A 24,686-nucleotide genomic window follows, 5' to 3' on the forward strand; every position below is an offset into this window, starting at 1 on the left:
CCAGCAGGGAAGGGGATGCCTCTTATGGAGGCAGCAGCAATAAAGGAGGAGCCAGAGGAGACCTGGGGCCTAGTGAGTGACCCCAGAATGGGCTCTCAGACCCCTGAAGGGCCACACTGCCTGGAGTGCCTGCCTAGGCCCTTTCCACGGACTCCTTGGGAGCTCACTAGGGGTAACCGATCCTCGGCCCGGGGGTCGTGGGCTGGACTTTTGCTGGGGGATCAGGATCTTAGGTGGGGGTGGGTGGGTTCTTCTGGGAGGGCTGGGCCTCTCTCCTGCAACTGCGGTCCGTGGCACAAGGGAGTGACACTTGTCAACACTCCTGGCTGGGGGGGGGGGGGATGGGCCTCTGCTCCTGGCCTGAGGGACGTACCCTCTCCACAGCATTTCAAGGTAGCTCAGTGGTGGGAAGGGCCCCTGAAGAGCCCCCTGAAGCTTCTCAGGCCCCAGGTTGCTGGAGGGCAGCCGGGGTGGCACTGCCCCTCCTTCCCGCTCCAGGCCTGGGCTAAGGCCCCAGCTCACTTGGGAAGTGGGGACACGCCTGGATGCCTGCCTGTCTCACCCCTAACCCTGCCCACGTTGTGTGCCTGCAGGTTCACCGGAGCCAGCCTCCCAGCCCCTGTCATCAGCAGCAAGAACTGGCTGCGGCTGCACTTTACCTCGGACGGCAACCACCGGCAGCGCGGCTTCAGTGCCCAATACCAAGGTAGGCGGGGCCGCCATGCTTCCTCCGGGGGCCGTAGTGACTCCTGGGAGCTCATCCTGTCCCCAGACTGGGTCCGGGGTGACTTCAGGGTGGGCGCACCTCTATCGTCCTGTTCTTATTTGCAGGCCTAGGGTGTCCACATCTGCATCTCTGCACCTGCCACAGTGGCCTATTGCCCAAGGCAGCGACGGGGTCGTGTAGCCCGAGCTGCCCCTTTCCAGGCCCCTCCTCAGGTCAGGCTGATCGTAATACTGAGTGCCTTTGAAGAGCCAGGCACTGTGTTGGGCAATTGATAAGCATCGTCTCATTTAACTCTCATCATTCGCCTGTGAAGTCGGTGCTATCACCATCCCCATTATATGGACAAGGAAGCTGAGGCCCAGAGAAATTAAGCCAGTTTCCCAAGGCCATCTGAATTCCTCTTGCCTTTTGAATCCAGAGCCCAACCTCTCTAACCACCAGTGTTTCCCCTCCCGCCATGTAAAGTGGAAGAGGAGCCGTATTTCAACTCTCTTTCGTGTTATGTAGCGCACGAATGCATTACACACGCAGGCTGGGAGCTCTAGGAGTGCTCCAGCTCAGGTGCTCCAATCTGTGAATTGCCGCCTGGCAGCCAGAGCCCAGACCAGGAATGGCAGGGGGAATCGCAGATTTCTGCTCCAATCCTAAAGAATTGGCTCACCCCAAGGTGGGGAGCTCCTCAGCCCTGGAGGAGATCCAAAGTCCGGTGGATGTGTGGGAGCAGATGAGGACATTCCTTTCAACCTTGAGTTTGCTCTAAGTACACAAAATTTATAAACACCAAGGGTGGGCTTTAGAACTTGCTCATTAAGCCCTTAACTGCTACCAATTACAAGCCGATATTGGTTCTGATTGATTCGACAGCAAACTTGTATTGCACACCTGTTAAGCAGAAGGCCCCAGAAGGCTCTGGGGAATAAAAGGTGGGGTGGGCTCAGGTTGTAAGTGAGTGAGTGAGGAAAACCAGTGGTGTGCAGAGAATGGGACCGTGTAAGGCTGATAAAAAGCAAGTGCCTCCCAGTGAGGGTGTGCTGGGGTTGGGCGGGGAGGGGGGCGCGCGGATTCTCACGGTGGAGAGCGGGGCAGCTTGTCCCTCCCAACCCCAGCTCAGAGTCTCTGGCTCCGGACAGTAGCAGCCCATCACTCGCCTGGAGGTGGCAGGGGCAGGGGCCCCCGCCACGAGGCCCCTGGGGCCAGGCTTTCCAGCCAGAAACTAGGATAACAGTGGCACTAGAAGCAGAGGCATTACCTTTAAAATCTGGACCTTTCCTAAACAGCCTCATTTCCTTAGCGTTGGGTGGCAGGACACCTTTGAAATATTTAAAAAATAAACCCAAAAGCCAACCTGGTCTGACAAGCTTCACAAAGCCTCACTCTGAGAGCTTTCCTGGAAACATTTTGCCACTGCGGGCGATGGGCTTTTGTGGGAGCGAAGCACCTGTCTGGATCTTTTTGTTGTATTTTCCAAAATAGAAAAGCAGAGATGAATATTATCATTTCATCTGATTAAATAGGTACCAGGATCTCTACTATTTCGGGTGCCTGGAGGCCTGTCTGGCATGGTCGTGGGTTACAGTTTGATGCCAGACAATGGGCGACAAGCACTGAGCCACGGGAGCCTCTAGAAGATCAGGAGCACACCTGCTGTGCAGGAGGCTCTGTACCCCTGGATGAGGCTCTGTCCCCCACTGCCCCGCCGCCCCCCCGCCCCAGTGCAGTGGAAAATGTATTTTTAATTCCCACATTGCAGTGAAGAAGCCAAGGCTCAGAGAGGTTTTGTAACAAGCCCAACACACACAGATTACACAGGCTGTAGGTGGTGAAGCTTGAATTCATTCACAGGCTCGTGTGAGTTTTCTGCAAAACCAGAGGGCCTTCTCTGGTGCCTCGAGTGTCCTACCTTTCCTATTTAACTGGTAGCTTTTAAACTTTGTTAATCTCATCCCACCATAAAAAAGTACATTTTCCGGCACAACCCAGTACACACATCTATCTATAGAACTATAAAGAAAATGTCACCAAGTGGCATTTTCCCTTACAAATCATGATGCACCCTGAAAATTTCCAATTTTTAATGTTAACTGCAACCTCTAAATGAATTTCACAAGTCTACAGCAGGGAACAACCCCCAGTCTGAAAATCTGCTTTAGTGATGAACTTCTCAGAAGCAGACCCTATCTTACTCTCTTCTGTCTCCCTGAATACAGCCCTGAACAGGGTCTGCAAGTTCACGTGGGCCAGTGTTTCCAGAGGGCTTTCTAGGCTTCAAGCACTTGGCATTTATTACTCATCCAGTCCTAGCAGCGGCTGTGGGAAGGAGGTCCTCCCATTAGCCTACAGGTGAGAAGCCAGGGTTTCAGAGAGAGTGCGTAACTGGCTTAAGGTCTCATTGATGGAGTGTTGGAGGCAGGATTTGCACCCCAGTGGTATTCATCTGCAGCCGGCATGCTTATATATGGTGGTATATATATTGTGTTCATAAATGATTCTACCCTGGGAACTTCTTTTTCTAGTGTTTTCCAGACTGGGGCACATAGTGCAAGCGTATGCAATAATCAGTTGGCGACTCAAGCAAGGTTCCTCAGCCTCAGCACTGTTGACATTGTGGTGTGGGGAGTTCTTTGTTGTAGGGGACTGTCCAGTGCATTTTGGGGTGATTAGCAGCGTTCCTGGCCTCCATCCACTAGATGCTAGAGGCCAGTAGTGTTTCCCCTCAACACACACAGTCACGATAACCAAAAAATTTCCACATGTGGCCAAATGACCCCTGCGTACAAAATCACCCCCCATTGAGAACCACTGCTCGGAAGGAAAGGAAACTTGGGAATGACTAAAATAATCTCAGTTTTGCAGCTTGCAAACACAGGCCCAAAGCGTGGCAGAGACAGCTTTTAGTCAAGGGGCTAGCAGGAGACAGAAGGCATCCTGCCCGGCTTTCACTGAAGAAGGTTTAGTGATGGGACCTTTTACAGAGAATAGGATGAGATTAAAGGACCCTACAAGGATGATGAGGCCCTCAGGGACCATGCAGCAGGGAGGCCTTCGCCACAGTTGGGGGGAAAGGGCCAGAGGGGGTAGAAGAAGCACCACCTGGCAGAACTGAGGAGCCTGGCCCCCGCCAACCCACAGTGCTTGGGGAGGGGGCCTGGGAATCAGTAACCAGAGCAGAAGGAGGAGCCCAGAATCAGTAACCAGATCTCTCTCTTCTCTCCCCCTCCTGTCTACTGTGCCTCCCATCTGCCAACCCAAAAGGAGCCAGAAATGGGAACAGAGACCCTGCTGTGGCTCGCTGTATACCCTGCGAGGCTAGGAGCCTTACCAGTGGGCCCCTGCGCTAGCAGTCCACAGAGCAGGCCAGAGAAGTGTGGGGACTGGAGCTGGGGACACATCAGCATGGGGTCAGTTTCTGCCACCCTCAGCTTGATGGCATTAGTCTCAAGTGATTTATGGCACTTCGGGGTTAATCATTATAAACCCCTAAATGGATTTATGGACAAATTTTTTTCCCCAGAAACCAAATCATACATTGAATAAATAAATGAATAACCTACAACATGGCATATTCCATTCCCGTCTCAGTCCAATGAGAATTTAGGGGTATTCCTGGCCAGACAGGATTTTAAATACTACCTCAGGGAATCAGGGGACCAGAGTTCTAGTGTGACTGTGTGTCTGGCCGGCTGTCGGACCGTGGGCGAGAGTGTTGAATTGCAAGCATTTTGGTGTGACATGGCCACATGACAGCGCAGAAAGGGGGACGCGGCTAGGCCAGGCTCTGCTGTCAAGGAGAACAGGTTAAAGAGAGGAACAGGCATAAATCTATAAGTTGTGTGCAGCCAGATAAAAGCTATAATGGAGGCCCGGGAAAGGGTTCTAGGATTAGAGATAAAGGAGCAATTAGTTTGGCTGGAAGCACTTAAAGAAGCCAAAAAAAAAAAAAAGAAGAAGAAGAAAAAAAAAAAGTGGCAGCGGCATCAATGTGGGCCTCAGAAGGATGCCACGCAGCTCGTGAGGAGCATTCCGGGTAGAGGGAAGGCAAGAAAACCTGAAAGGGCTAAGTCTGAGGAGCCCCAGAGACCTGCATATCCAGGGCGGAGCTGGGCCAGCCACAGCCCACAGGCCTGACCGCGCCATCTGACTGCTTCCATATGGTTCTCAAGCTGAGAATGGCTTTTACATTTTTAAAGATTGAAGAAGAAAATAAGAAGGTTTCATGACACATGAAAACTGTATGAAAAATCAAGTCGCTGCATCCATAAATAAAGGTTTATGGAACACAGCCTTGCTTACTCATTTGCGAAGAGTAGAGAGCCTCCGGAGCGCTACCAGGCCAGAGCTGGGCAGTCTGCAGCTGAGACATGGCCCACAGCCCAACACACATGCTCCCAGCCCTCTCTCCAAAAATGTTTGCCGCCTGAGCGTGAAGCCCGCCACCCAGAGCTCAGGGCAGCAGTCTAGGCAGTGAGCTCCGAGGCCGGAGAGGAAGGCAGGACTCACACTGTCAGAAGCTGCACTGAAGACAGGAGATCAGAAGTCTTTAAAAAGAGGGAGACCTGTGGGCGCCTGGGTGACTCAGTCAGTTAAGTGTCTGCCTTCGGCTCGGGTCATGATCCCAGGGTCCTGGGATTGACTCCCACATCAGGCTCTATGCTCAGCAGGGAGTCTGCTTTTCTCTCTCTCCCTCTGCCTCTCCTCCCTGCGCATGCTCTGGGGCAGAGGCAGATGAGGGTGGATTTGCTTGGAACACGTTGATCCTGGCATAGTAGCAGCCTATCAGGGCTTGGGGGCCATCTAGCAGGTAGCTGGCTGGTCTGTCAGTCTGTAGCTCAGAGAAGGGTCTGCACTGGAGAGAGAGATGTGAGGACTCAAGGCAAAGTAGAGGCGGAGGCCTCCGATCCCCTCCCAAGGCAGGAGTCCTCCTCAGATGTATGTAGCATGAAATGAGGGAACCCAAAAAAGTGGTTTTCAAAGTGGGTTCCTTGGAGGCCAAAGGGGTTCTCCCCGCAGCTATTTTGATAGGGCCTGAGTGAGTGGGGCTCCAGGTTCACCCCACCCCCACACCACTGACTTGAACCAGAGCAGTCTCTTTAATTTGTTTTGTGTAGTGGGCATTTACCTAGAAGTATAATCACAGGTTCCTATACCTAAAGTGTTTGGCAACCACAGAAATCAAAATTCCTTAAGTTTCCTTCCAGTTCTGGGAGACCACTAAGGTTATGTAATCAATCCTTCTGCCTCCAGGCGAGGACTATTTTCAGTCCTCACAGTGTTAATTGCTTTCTTGCTTTCTTTTCAAGCCTGCAAGGAATGATATCGAGACGAGCCTTTCTTAAATGCCCCCAGTTGCCAATGACAATGACAACTGGTGAGGGTCTTCCCTGGCTAGGAAGAGAGCATAGCCCACAGCTCACTATTGCCCTGCTGGTCCGTAGAGAGGGAATAATATTGACCCCCACGGGGCTATTGGAAATTGAAGGAGGTCCTGCTAAAATATCTGACCCATGGCAGGTGCTCAGGAAATGGAACCCTCAGGCCTCAGACTCCACCAGTCACCTTGACTTCCTGTTATAGGGGGAACCCCTTGTGCAGTGAGAGTTAGAGCTGGTGGCTCTAGTCCTCAGACGTGGGCTCTCTGCCTGCCATCGTGACACGATGACCATTGTCCAGTTCCCCGAGCCTCCCTTCAGCCAAATCCTTGCCTGACTCTGCCGTCGACTAGCACTGCCTACCTTGTCAAGTGAACTCTGGGAACCAGGAGTTGGGAGATATTCCACAGTGAGAGAATCAGCTCCTCTGCTTTCTGGAAGTCCGATGCCGAGTCTCAATTGTCTGCAGAATAAACTCAAACATTTGAAACCAATTTGCACGTATTGAGATGCTTTTTAGAGTAACAAACCCAAGCTTCTGTTTTCCACATGAACTTGTCTCTTTGTGGCGTGTGACTGAGCCTGTGGTCCGTGCTCAGACTCTTTTGTCTGATTCCTGTCTGCATGCTGAGCTGCTGAACCCTTGCCAGCCTCCCTGTTAGGTTCTGGGCCTCCGGGACCCCTCCACGAATCACAGGGTTGTTTTTACTTCCAGGCTCAGGAGCCCAGAGTCCAGTGCCCATGAAGCCAAGCTTCTAAACTCAATCAAAAGTGAGCCTGAACTGAAAACAGCATGAACACAAAACACGGCACCCCTCACCTCGCCTGCTTTCAAGTGTAACCCATTCTTTTTGCCAGGAAATGAACTCAAAGCACATATTCTTCTTTTTTTTTTAATTATTTTTTATTGTTATGTTAATCACCATACATTACATCATTAGTTTTAGATGTAGTGTTCCATGATTCATTGTTTGTGCATAACACCCAGTGCTCCAGGCAGAACGTAAAGCACATGTTCTTCTAACAGTTGGTCGTTCATTCATCCACTCAATCATCAGACAGTTCAGGGAAACTTCTGTGTGCTTGGCCCTGTCAGTCACAGGTCACAGACCTAGGAGCTCAGGGGACAAATAGCTGGGAGAACAGGACATGATGTCACAGTGTCAAAAGGGCTTCAGCAGATGCCTGAATCAAGTCTTGTAAGGGCAGTGACTTCTCCCCGAGATGTAGACACAGCCAGAGAGAGGAGATAGCCTTTGAGTCAGGCCTTCACCAGTGAGAGGTAGCCAAGCAGAGAAGAGGGGAAAAGGCGTGCCAGGTAGAGCAAACAGCATTGCCCAAACCATGAAACCAACAACGATAGCCATAGGGATTCCCTTAAATATCTTTCTTCCAGTTGTTTTCTGACTTGTCAGAGGTGGTTTGTGAAGACCACCACACAGCCTATTAACAATGGCAAAGCACTGTTCTAGAAATTAGAACATGCCACTCCCCGCACTGCCTGCCATCTACCCTGCCCAGGTCCTTGTCTTCTTCAGGGATCCTAGTGGCTATGAGTTTTGCTGTGGTTAACCCACTGGCCACACCAGCAGCATCCAACAAAGTTCTTCTTACAGACTTCAGTTGCTTTGTACATCTTACAGCCCGTAGCTGGGATGATGATTCCTTTTCCCACCATATTCAAAAAACCACCCAGCATAGTACATAACCAGCTTCTAAGGAGCTGTGCATCATATTCTAAACTATCAACAATCCTTCCACACCTGCATTCTTGGCAGTGGTCATTGCTGGAATTTTGAGTGTTCTTTCCATTGTTGCTGTACCAGTTTTTTGCTCTTCATTAGCTGGAGCTGTGAATTCAAGGCAGGAATGCCCCAAAGCAAAGCACCCAAACAGTGCCTTTTCCAGCAGTGGGTCTTGGAGTTTTCACTGTACCTGTGACTCCTTCTTTTCATTCTCTTCCACGTCACTTGTCCTGGCGACCTTCAGCACAGCTCTGCCATCTGAAGTGTCCCCAGATGGCCCTGGGGCTTTTCTTTTCCACAGTCATTAGTAGTGATTCCTTGAATATTTCTCTTTTTGAATCTTGTCATTTTTCCCTTGCAAGAATGTGGCATCATCTTCGGTCACAATAACCTGTCCAACTTTTCCTAAATCATGAAGCAAACGATCTTGAAAATTCAGAGCCCAGCTCTCTTTTCCAAACACCACAGCATCAATAGCAACAGCTTTGTTGGTTCTTTCCGTGACACTAGAACCTGGAACTTGGGTGGCTGTAACCTGCAAGCTGACTATCCTATTCCAAGTGAGTGCTCTGAGGGCATCTTCAGCAGTCATAACCCAAGACTTTCACTGGGTGTTGGCAGTTTTAAGAGTGGGTACCATGGACCGGACACTGGAAACCCTAAATACCCTAGAATTTCCACTTCTGAAGTTTTGATGTATTATGCAAGTAGGGAGATATGCAATCTTAGGCACATTCTGTGCCTTCGATTCCTGCTTCAGTCCTTCAGTGTTTTCCTGCCCTGTATTGCGAGGATACTCTTTGAGCTTTTGTGATTACATCAGAAGTGATACTGCCGATTTGTCTGTCTCCATCTGCAGAAACTAGAGCAAACTGAGCAATATCTTCAGAAGTTATCACAGTTTTAGGCTCTTCCTAAGTTCAGCAATTACAGCATCAACCAGCAACATCACACCTTTCCTGATTTCCACTGGATTAACACCTTTGCTCATCTTCTCGAGAGTTCCGTGGCCATGGAGTGTGCCAGTGCAGTGGCAACGATGGTGCCACCCCAGCCTCTTTATTTGTGTGTTGGCAACACCTGGTCAACGGTGGCGCAGTCGTTTTATATTTATCCCTCAGGTCCACTGACCTGGCAACAGACATCTCACCTTTCATTACATCAAGGCTTCCCCAGCTCTGTTCCATACCACCGCTCTTCCCACTGTCCTTCTCCATAGTAAGGGCTTCAGCCTCTGCTAGAAGGTTTGTACCTTGAAGCATTCGATCTTGGGCATCTGCTGCAAATTTTCCATCTTTGGCATAAATCTGAGTGAGATGAGGAGCCAGTGTGCTAGACACTGACTTTGTCTAGCAAAGAACTGTGAGTAATGAAAGCATTTGTGCAGGGCTGGTGGCCAAGCAAGAGGCATGCCGTCAGTGACAAGGGAGGGGCAGAGTGCAGGGTGCGCACCCACCAAGTTTTCTAAGGGAAAAATCAGATTCCATTTTTTAAAAGCATCCTCTGCAACATCTTGGGGGGTGAGTTATAGAGAGTGAGTCGGTGAGTAAAATCCAAGCAAAAAAGAGTTTAGGGCGGGAGTGGCTTAGAATCCTGAAAGGAAGATACACATTGGAAACTTTTTCTAGGGTTGAGTGAACTGGGTTTGGTGAAGGAACAGGTGTGGGGAGATAAAGGGATGGTCCAGCCAGTAGGACAGCCAAGTGGCGGGGAAAGGGGAGTGATCAGGGTTAGTCCCGGGGCTCACCCTTGTGAAGGGAAGTCTGACTCCATTGGGAAGAGAAGAAGCTACAGGTTCCCTCCACTTCGTGATTCCCAGAGCCTTGGAGACAGGTTTAGCAGCTCCCCTCCTCCACTAACAGGTCCTTGTCTCCTGCTAGCTCAGCCCAATAACTCATGCTGCAGACTAGAGAGGAATTTGTATTGCCAGATTCTTCTAGCTAAATGTGTACCATGTGTCCCGCTAACCTTTACAACAGCAGGGAAATGTCTTGTAATTAACCAGAATATAAAGGATGAATGGAGCAGCCTGGCAGTCTCCTGTAGTCATTATCATTCAGAGGAGATGAATGTACCTAGTAAGATTTCCATCAACCAGTTCAAGCCAGCACTTTTTTCTGGGAGTCTTGACTTTGTTCACGGTGCAAAAGCATGTGCAAGTGTGAATTATATTTTGTATGTGAGTGTTTGGAGCCATGCGTACCCAAGGGCACAAATGTGTTGTGGGTGTGCCCGCTGTAGACACAGATGCATATGTGTGCATGGATCCATGCACAGGCACATACATATGTGCATCAGGGGTATGCATTCAAGTGTAGCCAGAACCGTGGAACCAGCCCCAGGCTCCATGTTTTCTGCAGCGCATCAACAATTACAAAATCCATTTTAGAGACCAGAGCTTCAGTGTAATATCATTGGCACTACACTAGTGGGGGGTCCATGAATGAATGAATGAATGAATGAATGAATGAATGAATGAATGAATGAACGACGACCGAATGAACAACATGAATGGATACATGCCAGAAATTCTCTAGGTTCTTGCTACTTTATCCTGCATTTCTGATTGCATCTGTCAGTAGCGCACTGTGGAGATCTAAAGGGAGAAGGGCTCTTGTTTCCTGAAGATTTTTACCTGGCCTGCCCTTGTCTGTCGAGCTAGCTCTGACTAAGCTCATTTTGTGGCTGATTTCCCATGGTGTTCCTTTTTCCTTGATCACTCACCACCCACTTGGTCAAACTGTTTAAAAGACAAATTAGTTGTATATAATTCAGGGTGTGACAACTTCCCTGGGGTTACTCAAAAACTGAAGCCTCAGCATATGGAGGTGATTTCCTGACCCATTCATCAGCTCCCACGGTGGTATGGGTCCTCTGTATGGGCTCCCCTCCCCAGAGCCTGGGCCTGGGCCAGCTCGGCCTGAACATACATCTTCTAGAGATTGCATTGTTGGTGTAAGGAACCACAGTCTGGAGAGCAGGGCCCCTGCCTTCCCTGTGTTTGTGTGGGGTGCACACAGACAGCATGGGCCATGCACCTCTGGGACCAGTTCAGAGGAGCAAACAGTCACAAGGTTTATCTGTAAATTAAGAAGCCCTAAGGCTTCTCAGGTTCCTTCTCATTCACTTCTTACTGCTTTAGCAAGTTCCATCCTGTGGTAAGTAGCAGGAAGGAAAAGAAGGACAGGAGTTCATTCCTGTCGGGGAGGATGATGACATCAGCCACTGCTAACAGTGGCCCAGGAGGTATAAAGCACTGACCTGGTGGGTCACACAGCCCTTCTTGGGGAGGACCGAGTAGAGCGGATGGGCACAGAAATTGGAAGGATTCCTTCTGGAGCGTCTTCCTGAGTGCAACCTTGAGAAGAGAGGAAGAAGGACTCCCTCTTAGCCATCCCCTCATACCCACCTGCCTCTCCCCGCCCCCCTTCAGCAGCTGCAGGGAAAACTGAAGCAGCATTTGCCCCTGGAAATGACGTTCCTGGTGCACGGGCCCCTCCTCACCTCCCTTCCTCCAGAGAACACTAGGACGGGAAACGAGGCGATTGGGAAGACTCTTACCTCCTCCTTCTCGGCCAGGTACCCAGAGTCATCCGCACAGACCTCCCCTTGAGTGGGCCAGCCTTGCTCATGGAGACCCCTCTCCCCACCCCAGCCCCAGGGCCGGGGCATCAGGGAGAAGAGCTTGAGCTATCCCCACAGTACTGGGGCCAGCCCTGTTCTCTTAGGGATGACTGAATCCGAGAAATTTCCCCCCTGCTGTATTGTATTAGCTAGGCTTGAATAATGCATGTTTCCCTACCAATACCCTCTGTTTGATAATGGGTCCACGTTAGTGTTCACTGGAAATTTTCCTGCTGGATACACATGGAGAGTAATGCACATTTATAAAGAGGCTTTGAATGCATGTTGGGCAGCAGTGACTACATGGTAGTAACTGAATTTGATCAGGCATTCAGTTTAGCAGCTTGCCAGGGGACAAACCCTTGGGGAGCTTTTTGATTAGGTAGAGCTGGGGATTATTGGGGAACTGGGAGATGGGCCCTTGCATGCCTGATCACTGTGGGCTCTAGTTTCGGGACTGGCATGTTACCTCAAGTGCAGGACAAGTACCGAGTTTTTCGGGCCTGAGCCGGGGCAAAGGAAAGATTCTGGAGAAGGTTAACAGTGCCCCTGGGATGGCTTTGGAGGCAGGCCATAAGAGAAGATGCTTAGGTTTAACCAAGAGCACAGCTGCCTCCTGGCTATGTGACCCATAGCAAATCACTTAAACCACTCTGAGCCACCACGTGATTATCTATCAAGTAGGTATAGTAAGTACTGGTTAAGGTCGATGGATGTGGAAGGAGCAAATGAAGGCATTATTGAGGGCCCACCGTGTGCCAGGCTCTGTTCTAGGCGTGGAGGAGGTACCAGTGAAGAAAACAGACACAAACCCCTGCCTTCCTGGAGCTTGCATTGCAATGCCGGGGGTGGGGGGGCTGGAAACCACCCAGTCAGTGATCCTGTGTGTTGGAAAGTTAGGGAAGTAAAGTAGGGAAGGGAGCCAGGGAGCCAGGGTGCAGCATCGCTGTGAACAGTGGTCAGAGGAAGAGTCTGCAAGGAAGCGGTGTTTTCACAGATGCTTCCAGGGAAGGAGGGAGTCGGGAAGATACCCTTGGAGAAGAGCATTGCAGGAAACTGGGCTGTGTGGCTGAACAAGAGTGATTAAGGTTGAAGATAAGGTCGGAGGGGTGCTGGGAGGGCAGATGGGTCTGTGCAGGCCACTCGAAAGACTGGCTTTTACTTTTTACTTTTACTCTTAAAACTGAAGAGTTTTGAGCAGAGATGTAATATGGTCTGACTTATGTTTTTAAAGGATCCCTCTGGCCCTTGTGTTGAAAACAGGCTATATGGGGTAGGGAAGATGGGAAGTCATGGCAACCAGGGGGGAAGCACCAGAGACCTGGACTATGACAGATGTGGAAACTGCACTTGGGATATACTTGGAAGGGTTTGATGGATCCTGGTGGATCAGGTGTGGGTGTTGGGTGTGGGGGAAACAGACGAGTCAGGGACGCTGACATGAGTAAAGAACTTGAAAGGCATTTAGCCCAGGGCCTGGCACACAGGAAGGGCCTGGTCACAGTCGCCGCTACCACTGCTGGGTACCCATCTGAGAGGGGCAGAGCCACCCGGCAGGGGCCAGCTGGGAAAGGTCATGGGGGTCTGGGACAGATGCATCGAGCAGTAGACTCAGAGACAGGATGAAGCCCTTAGAGGCCAGCAGAATACCTTGGGGACCTGGGGCAGTCAGACACAAAGGAGGTGGATGGCTTCAGAGGAATGGCTTTGGAACTGTGGCGTCCTCATGCTGGTGCCTTTTCTGTGCTACTTGGCAAACTCCTGATGAGCTGTGGACTGGACTGACATTGGATCAGAACCCAATTCAGTCATCAGGCCACCTCCTGAGCCAGGCACTATCCCCCAGGGACCTCTGGGACTCAGCTTCCCCTGCCCACAATAGGCCGGCCGGCATAGGCTGGGCTCAGCAAGGCCGACTGGCTCTGCTCCACATGTTCCTCATCCACCTGGGATCAGCCATGCCTTCTCCCAGCAATGACGGGGATGTGAGAGGACAAGCCTAATCTGGCAGGCACTCTGCAAGTCTTTGGACACATCAGGACCTCCTCCAAAATTCCAGTGGCCAAACGCAAAGTCAAGGGATGAGGGAATATACCCCACCTTTTTAATGGGAAGAACTATAAAATCACATTGCAAAGTGTGTGGATACAGGGAGGGTGACAATTCAGGGGCATTGCTGCACTCCAGTGCCACCTTTGGTATGTCCTCACCCAGAGGGACTTCTGGCTTTGACCCACTCTGGACTATCCCAAGCCAAGAGAGGGGATCATTCTAGAAGAACCCCATCCCCAGTCACAGATAACAACTGAAACGGTTTTCCCTCTTACCTCCTCTCTAGTCAAGAAGCAAATTGAGTTGAAGTCTCGAGGTGTGAAGCTGATGCCCAGCAAACATAACAGCCAGAAGACATCTGTGTGTAAGTGTCCGCCTGCCTGCCCGCCTGCCGGGCCTCTTGCTTAAGGTCAGACCCGCTGGTGCTGTGACCGCGGGGAAGCCAGACGATGCTGGAATGATTTCCCTTCAATCCTGCCTCTTTCCGTCCCGGGTTCTACACATGGACACACTGACCTAGTGGCTAGTGAGCAGCCCCAGGGTCTGACCTTTGCCTCCTCTTCCCCCTCCCTGCACTTCCCTCCCTCCTCCTCTTTCCCCCTCACTTCCCATTGTAACTGCAGTCCAGGGAGTCATTACTGCTACATTTCTCTCTTTATTTTTCCTTTTGAATCACTTCCACCTGCTGAAACAGTCCTCTTTCTGCTCCTTGCCTAGGAGTCAGTAACCCCTAGCTGGGATCTTGGAGGCGGCAGGGTCCCCATTCCAACTCCCAGGGCAAGAGCCTGCTCCAGGGACCCTGGACCTGGCTGGGCTAGAGGGTGGACTTCTGCACTCAAGCCCATGGGGCAGTGCTGGGGTCTCTCTGCTGGGGCACAGGGAGGTTTTATCTATGAGAGCATGTTTCTGCTATTGGTGTTTGAACGATTAAAAGGGGAACATTTGATGCTGGGGAATGGGCTGGAATGTCACCCCAGAAACAACTGATGAGAGCCTGTGCTAAGGAACTTTTGGGCTAGAGTATAAGCAGGGGTTCAGGAAGGTTCTGGGACACCCCAGAAAGCTGGACTTGAAAGCAGTGGAGATTTTCCTGAGAACCGCTCAGGTTTTGTTCTGAAGTTGAGTGCAGGGAGCCTTCCGTGGTCGGGGACCCTCCAGATGACCAGCCTTCTGCTTTTCCTTTTCCTCCCCTTCCTTTGCCTTTCTGCTTCTCTCTCTCCTAACCCCTCCTCCCTCCTTCTTCTGCATCCTCTCTGCTGTTTCTCCCCTTCGTCCTGACTCTCTCTCCGTTCATCTCACCTCCACGTGTTCACTTCTCTTGAGGGGCTGGAAGTGCTTTCTGAGAAGGATGGAGAGCAACCATCAGTGGTTCCAAAGCTCTGTGTGGTGTGTGTGGCAGGGAGCTGGGTGGGGAGAGTCCCCGACCGAACGGAACCTGGCTGTGGGATTTTTCTGTGGTCCTTCAAGTCTCTGGGGACTGCTGTCTCTCAGCATTCTGCCCTTGATGGCAGAGGGGTGGCCAGGAGCCCTGCTTCTGTGTCCCACGAGGGTGCCAGGGGAAGGAGCGAGGAGAACCGGGGGTTAGACCAGGAGTCTGCAGAGCAGGCTTGGGCCACAGCCCTGGCCCTCACAGGCTCATTCTTTCTGGAGCCACAGGAGAGGAGAGGAACTGAGGTCAGCATGATTTCACTTCAGAGTTTGCCCTGGAGCCGTAGGACTCCAAGGAAATGGCCCAGATTTGGGAGAGCAAGTGTGTTTTCAGGTGACTGTGTTACTCCAGGCACTGGTGTCTTAGTTTCCAAATCTGTGAAATGGGATGCAACACCTTACCCTCCCTTCTTCCCAAGGGTGCTGTTGGATCTAAGATGGGCCTTCCTGATCTAGGACTTAAGGAGGTCCGTGAACTGGCTAAAAACTACATGTGATATTGTGGGTGCATTTGGAGAGGGGCGTGTTTTTCATTAGCTACTCAGAGGTGCCTGAAACTCCCTCAGAAAGATGAAGAAACCTTATTCTCATGAAATAATGCAGAAACTCTGAAAAAGATACACACCTCTCTACTACAAGACACTGGTCTTCCCTCTGAGATTTCCTCAGAGAAGGATGGGCACGCAGCTCAGCTGCCGGGGAGGCAGGCCACCAAATCTCTGCAGGTGTCTGGCCCTTGGTGGCCTGCCCACACTCCCTGTGGACAGAAGTCCTGAACTTCAGGAGAGGAATGGACCCCGCTGACCTATCCCGAACCCTACTTACTGCCTTCACTGGGTGGTCCGTGGGTACCACCGACCCCTGGCCATCAGTCCTGACTGCCCACGTGTCCATATCTCCTTCACTTTGGGTGGAAGGCACTGCCTTTCTGAGTGTGTTGTGGCTTCTTGGGGTAAGGCCCACTCTCCTTTTCCTTCTCTGTAGCCAACAATGAATCAATGCTACAAACATAAGCAGCTGGTTTTGAATAGGCAGGAGAGGCTGGGATTAAGGAAAGAGAGGGGAAAGCCCTCTTGACTCCGTCATTCAGACATAAAGTGTTCACTGGGACTTATCTTTGCTTATTTCCTGGGGAGCCTGGATGTCCGTGCGCTCAGGCCTCCCAGGAAGACAGGGTCCTGGGGGGCTATGAGTACTGACCCCTGGGATGGTGACTTCCAGGATGGTGCCTGAGCCTTACTTCCAGCGGGCTGATGAAAGGGGGGTGGCAGGGTTGGCTGCGCATGTGCGGGGCTGGGGTTGGGTAGGTGGGCTCTGCCGTGGCCTCTCCTCTCTGGTCCAGCCGCATCCTCATCCCGCAGCCTTTAGCTCTGCGTGCTCCCTGGGTGGTGTGAGTACCAAGCGAGAGGGCAGGAAAGTGCTGTATCATGTTAACGTGCTACCAGGGGCGGCATGGTTCCCATGCGGTGGGCACGGGGGACTGTGGGAGGGGTGTGGTCCGTGGGCAGGGGTGAGTAGGCCAGGCCAGAGGAAGGTGAGCGCTTAGCTGATGAGTCCTCAGTAGCGATGGATCATGGTGAGGCTGGCTTACCAAAGATAAAGCACAAGTACAGCTCAAGACTGACATCCTCATCTTTTTAGAACAGAGCCTCCCCTCGCCTTTCTATCCCCACCCTGTCACCTCCTTTGTTCCCATTGCTTGTGGAACACGGAGGCTCCAGGAAGCAGGACTTCCGGCTCATTATACCTGCCTGGAGGGTCCTGCACTGGCAGGAACAGTGACATTGCTGAGTTTAGGATGTGGAAGCATTGGAAGGAGAGGCTTAGTGGGGAAGGGGATGGGAGTAGGGGAAATGCCTGGCAGGAGTGACTGGCTTTAACAAGGCAATATGGAATGTTGGAGAAGAAGAGGCTCCCTGAGAGGCCTTGAGCTCAATGCCGCACAACCAAGAAGATACCAGCTGTGTGGCTTGTGTGGCGTCTGTCCAGATCCCCAGGTTCCCTTGGCCAGCCACCCCCTGGGGTACCTGGAGGTTTGAACAGGGTCTACACCAGTCTTCTAACTGTAGAAATGAACTCCAGGCTCCGTGAGTCTGAGATGGGACTCCACAGGTCCCCGGGTGAGGCACGCCCTTGCTCCCTCTCCCCACACTTTAGTCTTCCAGGAGCCCTGGGGACTCTTTCTTTGCCATGTCCATTCCTACACCCTCATGTTCGTCCCCACTGCCAGGCTCTTGTCCTTTGCCTGGACAATCTTAAAACTTCCCAACTGGTGTCAAAGGCACCAGCCTCCCCCTGAGCATCTTACTGTGCCCTTCCCCCGCCGTCAGGACTCTCCAGTGGCTCCCCACCATTTTCAGGATCAGACTTGAACCCCTTAAAGGTCTGACCTCCACAGCTTCACCTTCCGCTCTTCCATGTCACTGGTACCCTCTCTTCTATTCTGGCCACACTGGGCAACCCCCAGTTCTGTTTCCATGTCTTCACTCCACCCCCCTGTGTTCCTCTGTCTCCCTGAACTGCCGTTCCTCTGTCACCATGTGTTCAAATCCTACTATCTCAGACTACTCATGTTAAATGCCACCTCCTCCAGGTAGCCTTCTATGCTTCTCTCAGCAACATAAGACAGGTCTTCCCTCTCAGCCTCCCTGTAGCTGCGTCTTCATCACTTCCCCATTGTGGTTCTGCAGTTTGTTTCTGTTTCATATCTTCACTTGACTGGGAGCTCCCGGAGGACAGTGGTCATATCCGAAATCTGACAGTTGCATCTCCCATGGTATCGAAAATAGGGTCTTGTACACACCAGGTGCTCACTGAATGCTTACTGCGTACCAATGTATGGGAATTAGTGGGTGAGTGAATGAGGAATGGAGCCGTTGCTCATATTGTGGGACATTGAGTGGGTGGGAGGGACATGGGCCAACTCGGAATATTGCTCCACGCTCCCTGTCATCTCTGTCTTGAGAGTGCTGTTGGGACCATGGGATGGGCGAGGGCTTGAATGGAGCTGTATGCTAGGCCCCAGCTCCCAGTGATACCAAAAGCCAGGAATCCAGGGATGTGAGAGAGCTCCAGCCTCATGAGTATGAGCATCTTGAGAACAATAAACCAGCAGGGTCCAGGGAGTTTCTACCCTCTCCACTGGAGACAGGAGAAAACTGTGTGTATCCGCCACCCCCTGACCAGGCTTCTCCTTTGGCAGAGAGGACCATGCACACGGTTGTATAAACAGCACTCTGGTGTTGGCAAGTGTGAGAGCATCCCACCACCTGCCAGAACCACCACGGGTGCCATCTCTGCGTGGTGCCCTTGGCCGGTGGCATTGGACAGGGGATGCTCTGCTTACTGCTTACTCAGCTTGAAAAGCGTCCGATGGGGAGAGGTTTCTTGGCAGAAATAACCACATTTGAGCTAAAGGCTCTGCTTTGAGCTTCAGGCTGCAGCTTTCTCTTACATTCTTTACTGTTCCTGATCACATATCCACCTTTTATTTAACTTCCTTTGAGTCATTTCTCCATTTGGGGCTGAGGTTGGGGGTGATCATCTCATCTAGAGTTGCCACCCCCGGATCCAAAGCACAGGGTGAGGAGTCACTGGGGGCTGAGGACCGTCCACCTCTGGCCACTGGCGTGGGACAAAGGAACAGAGTAGTTGCTGGTTTGGGGTGTCTGCCTCTGAGCCCCTATGCTCTTGATGAATTTCACTTGGACTTTGCTCACAAAGGAATTTGTCAAAAGCAGCTCTCCACCTTGCGTACTCATGAAACCTGAGCCAGGAGACCCCACAACCCCACACAGCCCCACGGAGCAGGGCCTCATTCTGTCTCTGTATCCATCCCCCACCCTGAGCCACTGCCCCGGACATGCCTTCCTGTGATTACCCATCTCTGTATGTGCTGTTTTTTGCCTTGTAGTAACTCAGGTTGGTGTGTCCCAAGGGCATAATATGTGTCCAGACCCCGGCATACCTGAAAGGGGCAAAAGACTAGGCTCGGATTTCAGGTAAGACCCGTTCGGGAACTTTCTAATTGCAAAGAAGGGTGGATGGCCTGGTTGGGGGGAAGACAGGGGCTGGCCTTCCTAGAGGTATAATGCAGAGGACAGTGTGGATTGAGGAATAGACACTTTCTGGAGAAGAACTGTGGCGTCTGGCATTCTTTCCTGGGCCAGTCCTGGAACTGGTGCCTGTAGGCTTCAGGGGAAGAAGAGAGCTGCAGACTGCCAGGGACACACAGCACACCTGTCCCCGGGGTACAGGAACTGCCCTCACCAGTAATGACATGCCAGCAGGCAGCTTATGTCTCCCCTCATCTGGAGATCCTAGGGCCCCAAGATGGTACATCTTGTAGAGTTTCTAATAATCAAAGTATCTTCCCAGAACCCTCCATTTTCATTAAAATTTATGGGTATCATCTACCCACTCTTAGCTGTCCTAACATCTCAGAGCATGGCGGTTTTGCTCACAAAGTGACCTTTTAACTCAATCCTAAGACCATTAAATGGTCCAAAAAAAAAAAGATGAATCTTCCTTTCAGTGGAGATTTTAAGTGATAAAACAGTGGAGTAGAGATGAAGGGACAGAGGAGAAATAATGTTTGGTGTGGTACTTGTTTGTGGAGCAGGGAAGGACTTGGGCGGGCCTGGTGGGCCCAGGGCTGAGCTCACAGACACGCCTTGTCTCCCAGGTTAGGATCCAGCGTCCAGTTTACCTGCAGCGAGGGCTATGACCTGCAAGGGTCCAAGCGGATCACCTGTATGAAAGTGAGCGACATGTTTGCGGCCTGGAGCGACCACAGGCCGGTCTGCAGAGGTGAGGGTGCCCCGGGAAAGGGAGGCTGGCCTTTAACAAGGCAATATGGAATGTTGGAGAACATGCCCGGGCTGGGCAGGGAGGATGGAGCCCAGCTCCTGGTCCCTGAGGGTACACACTTGCATCCAGACTGGCTTGCCTCACTCTCGCTGTGCTCCAGGCCTTGGGTTCTGCATTCATTGACTGATTAACTTACTATATTTAGTTAACACCATCTCTGTATCAAGGCCTATGCTAGGATCAGGAGATACAAAGGTGGGGATGACAGACACGGCCCCTGCCCGGCATGGACCTTACGGTCAGGTGGGGGAGGCACATAGGAAGCAGGTTGCTAGCTCACTGCACAAAGACATCACAACTACACCTCAAGTGGAAGGGAAGTCAGCTTGAATAATGTTACCTTGATTCCCTCCAGTATAACACATATACACCCCAAACCCTCTGTCTCAATGCCTTTGTTTCTTTCCATGTGCTCAGCAATCCACAGACCTGTCACCTCTAGAAGAATGCTCTTAGCTAGGCAGGAGTCACGTGGACCATTGATATCAGAAGGCTTCTCTGTAGGAATCTTCTAACCCCACACCTGGCACATCTTGTTTTCAAAGGCCCCGCCACCCACATTCCCAGCCATCACATGCATGGCCTGAGGATGGGCTGCCAGGGCCCCCGTCCCCCACATCTTAAAATAGTAGACCTGAATGTTTTCCTTCCCTGAGACAGGACAGCAGCTGCCTCTATGGTAGAGAAGCCCCTGGCCTCAACCCCCAGGGCAACGGTAGCTGGCTTTTCATTTCTCCTGCCCTGTGTGCATCTCTCTTCTACTATTTATGCACATGACCAGAGCTCAGCAATTGGTGCAAGACTGAGCAGTCTCTCTGGAGTTTGTGAACAAAGCCAACGGTTGCTCTCTTGAGTGCCTCTTTGGAAGAGAAGGTACATTGCCTGCCATAAAGTTATATTCTGAATCCTTCCCAGTTTAAGAAGGAGATGCTTTGCCTCTCTCCAGGCTTATATACTAAAATGAAATTGATGCACAGAAAGGGGTCCAGGAGAAAGAACTTAGATGATGATTACAGTAAGGAAGGGACAGAGTTGGAGCTGAAACCCACTCCCTTTTTTTTTTTTAATGTGTTGTTGAGTAATCTTGGAAGAAGGTCATGAAAATACTTTTGAAAGAAGCTTCAGATGTATTCATTCTCACTCAGCTTCGAGGTGGCCATGACCCACAATTAATGTACTTTGTGTTCCCACTGATCTTAGTGATATTATTTCAAAGATTCCACTTAGCTAATATTTTTTAAAAATCAAACAAAAGACAGAGTCTTAGGTATAACTCCCAGCTTTGCCACCAGCTAGCCATGGGCAGTTTGGCAAATCATCCGTTTTCCCTGGCCTTGTTTTCTTAATCATGTAGATAATGGTACCTACCCTACCCATCTTGTGCTAATGTGGGAGTTGTGGATATGGAAACATCTAATGAATCAGAAAAAGCTTGACAAGAAAACAAATATCCTCACGCTAGAATATCAGCTCAATAGGGCAAGAATGCCTAGAATGGGGCCTGGCAGATAGTAGTAGGTGTTCGATAACAGATGTTGAATGTGTGATTGAATGAATGAATAATAAGATAGCAAACATTCCACTTCCAGGGAGCCAAGAAACCAGCTGTGTAGAGAGGCATAGAATTAATCACGTCTGAGGACCAAAAGGACCCTAGGCCAATCTGTTCTTTCAAAATTCCTTTTGAGGAACCAGAATAACAGTGCCTTTGGGCCGTAGTGGAATCTGATCTCTCCCAAAACCTTTTCATTGGCAGAAGATTCTTCTCTTAGGACGGGGGATGGTTTACGTGACTATGCCCAGGGTAGGGAAGGACTGGCATTTCAGAAGGAAGTTCACAGTCAAGTGATCACGCTTATCCAGATGTGTTATGTGGCCCATTCAGGTCATGTCCAGTGATTTTGACACACTGGACTCTAAATTCTCTGCCACCCTGTTAACTGAGCTTTGGGCTAAGCTTTACACATCCGTTCTCCTCTCATCCTCTGCCGCTGGGTGGCGGAGGAAAATCATGGGAAACAAAGCCAGGCAGAATTGCATTCAAATGAAGCCCCCACCGCTTTGTAGCTGGGTGTCCTCGGGCCAGTCCCTGCACCTATCTGAATCTTTTCTCTTTTTTTCTGCTAAAAGGCAACGATTATAGAACATGACTACTCCTTGGCATTACCGTGAGGCCTAGAGGAGGTAGTGTATTGAAAGTGCTCACTTAGGGCGCCTGGGTGGCTCAGTTGGTTAAGCGACTGCCTTCGGCTCAGGTCATGATCCTGGAGTCCGGGGATTGAGTCCCGCATCGGGCTCCCTGCTTGGCGGGGAGTCTGCTTCTCCCTCTGACCCTCCTCCCTCTCATGCTGTCTCTCATTCTCCCTGTCTCAAATAAATAAATAAAATCTTTAAAAAAAAAAAAAAAGAAAGCGCTCACTTAGAAATGATCCAGGAGCATCTGCGAGGCTTGTGTGCTATCAGGCACCGTCTGCATGCGGCCTCCCCCTGCCTGGGAGCACCCCCTCCTTAGCATCTAGGGGCTGCAGGGTTTTAGAAGCCTGTTCCCTCACTGTCTTGGCCAATTTTATCACAATCACAGCAGCTGGGGGCGCACACAGGCTTTGACCTAGAGCACAACTCTGCCTCCTATTAGCTTGCTGGCCCTGGGCAGGTTCCTGCCTCATTTTGAGCCACAGGTCCCTCCCTTGTGAACTAGGAAAACAAAACCTCCTCTCCCTGGTGCTGGCGACATTTAAACAAGCCATTTTATGGAAGGTGACCAGCGCCAACTGTGGTGGAGAGAGAGGGGCTTCTCAGCGCAGGTGAGAATATGCCATTCTCCTCCTCCTGTTCCCCCCACCCCTCCAGATAATTGGGAGGGAGGAAGAGACAAGGCAAAGCCTCCTGGGTTTGGACTTGGATGGCCTGTCCCCGGCTTCCCTGAAGGCCAAGGCCTGAGACAGAGATGAGATTCAAGGGTCCTCTCATTGTAGCAGTTTTGAAAGTTTTTCTTTTAAAAATCTCTTGTTTTTAATTAGTTAGAATCACTATCGTAATTGTAATTTTTTATAGAAGTCTAAGTGAACCCCACTTCAAGAATAAAAAGGGACAAAACTCTTTGAATTCCAGGATAGCTCTACTAATAAGCAGGTTATCAAAAGATCACATTCTAAAAAGGATTCACCACTAATAACAGTGGTATTATTTTTCCTCTAATGCATTTGAAATATGATTTGATTTTAAATATTCATTTTCCATGCAATTAATTCTGCTAAAACATGGGGCCTGGCAAATAATAGGTTCTTGAAAAATGTTGCAGGGTGACCTGAATGGATCGGTGATTGAAATGAGCGAACAATACGGGACTGTGCCCTCATTTTGGAATTTGAAATTAGGTATTCACAGGTTTTTCTTCTCTTTCCATCCCACCGAAGAAATAAGTTCCAAAAAAAAGGGGGGGGAAAGTGTTTTGAATTTCATGTGTCCTAGAGAAGTTTGATCATCTAAAGTAGATTGAGGGAAACATGAAACTTACTAATTCTCTTTAGCTCCAGAGAGACGTGGGTGGTAGAGTACAGAGCTTGGCAGAATTATTTTACAGATGGAGCCCAGTATTTAAAAATCAGCGTTTGCAGAAGCCTAATAATAAAGCAGATACAAATGGAGCTTCTTTCATTGAAGTAGGGGCAGGAGATTTAGGGTTGCCCCTCCCTCACCCCTCTCAGCAGCCCCCAAGCTACCTCCAAAGAACCCTGAGGCTCCAGGGAACACTAAACACTAAACCACTGATAGTGGATAGGACCAAATTGACAACCAGGAGACCTGGAGGCCTGGTTTCTTGTGCCCACAAATTGGTGTTGACAGAGAATAGGAACTGAGTATCAGCCCCAGATGAGATACAGTTACTGAGCCATAAAGTAGATACTCAACAGAAAACCATACTATTCTTCTCCTTTGTGGAGAAATCCCCTATTTGCTGTACAAATACACATGCATAAACACACACACTCACACACATATATCTATATATACTTGTATATCTCTAAAGAATAAAAGCCTTTTTCCCTCCCTTCCCCTATGATCCTCTGTTTTGTTGGAGGGGAGGTGGGTGGAGGGATGGGTAACTGGGTGACGGGCATTAAGGAGGGTACATGATGTAATGAGCACTGGGTGTTATATGCAATGGGTGAATGACTGAGCGCTACCTCTGAAACTAGTGATGCACTATATGTTAACTAATTGGATTTAAATGAAGTAATTTAGTAATTTAAAAAAAAAGAACAAAAGCCTTTTTATGGATAGAACACCTGACTCAGGACTCAAGAGACCTAAGTTCAAGTTCCAGCCTTGCTACTAACATACCATATGGCACAGGGTAAATTACCAAAACGTTCTGAATCATCTCCCTCATTCTCATAAGATGGGAGTGAAATGTGGGAAATAGGGCACAAACCAGCGGAATGAAAGCATGACAGTTACAGGTGGCTGTCTTCCTTCTTGGTGGCCATCACTGGATCAGCTTCCCAGGCCCACTTAAACACTAATGTTGTTCAGAGTTCTGTTTTCATCCCCTCCTCCCCTCTCTCTCCACTCTGCCCACTCCTACCCCAACCTTCCTCTCCCTTCCTTTGTAGTTATTCCCCGTAGGTAATGTACTGACAGCATGCCCCATTGTTCCCTGAGACTCATACCTATATATTTGTACTAATGATAAAGCTCCCAGTTGTTACACTATTTGTATTTGATAAAGCATTGCAGTATACATTTTCCATAATTTCTTTATAAGGTAAGTGGCAATATCCACATTTTATGTTTGGCTCAAGCTTGGAGTGGTCAGCCTTCTTGCCCAAGGGCACAAAGCTAATGGGTTGATCTGGGATTCAAACCCTGACT

The 24,686-nt window shown here is 50.3% G+C and overlaps 1 protein-coding gene and 2 pseudogenes across 1 annotated transcript in view; 1 reads left to right on the top strand and 2 right to left on the bottom strand.

Annotated features, from left to right (window-relative positions):
- The window catches only part of CSMD2 (CUB and Sushi multiple domains 2), a 590,090-nt gene that overhangs the window by 276,842 nt on the left and 288,562 nt on the right, over window positions 1-24,686 (top strand). Inside the window, exons 6-9 of the mRNA XM_064589508.1 lie at window positions 594-706; window positions 13,801-13,878; window positions 18,856-18,943; window positions 19,627-19,751. Coding sequence (XP_064445578.1) covers window positions 594-706; window positions 13,801-13,878; window positions 18,856-18,943; window positions 19,627-19,751 — 404 coding nt within the window. The remainder of the gene's footprint in view (window positions 1-593; window positions 707-13,800; window positions 13,879-18,855; window positions 18,944-19,626; window positions 19,752-24,686) is intronic.
- LOC135363947 (60 kDa heat shock protein, mitochondrial-like) lies at window positions 7,213-8,430 on the bottom strand (annotated as a pseudogene).
- LOC135363948 (60 kDa heat shock protein, mitochondrial-like) lies at window positions 8,603-11,298 on the bottom strand (annotated as a pseudogene).

The sequence above is a fragment of the Mirounga angustirostris genome, unplaced genomic scaffold, assembly GCF_029215605.1.
Source record: "Mirounga angustirostris isolate CCGP_5_RB_7025 unplaced genomic scaffold, mMirAng1.0.hap1 SCAF_4, whole genome shotgun sequence".
Classification (NCBI taxonomy): domain Eukaryota; kingdom Metazoa; phylum Chordata; class Mammalia; order Carnivora; family Phocidae; genus Mirounga; species Mirounga angustirostris.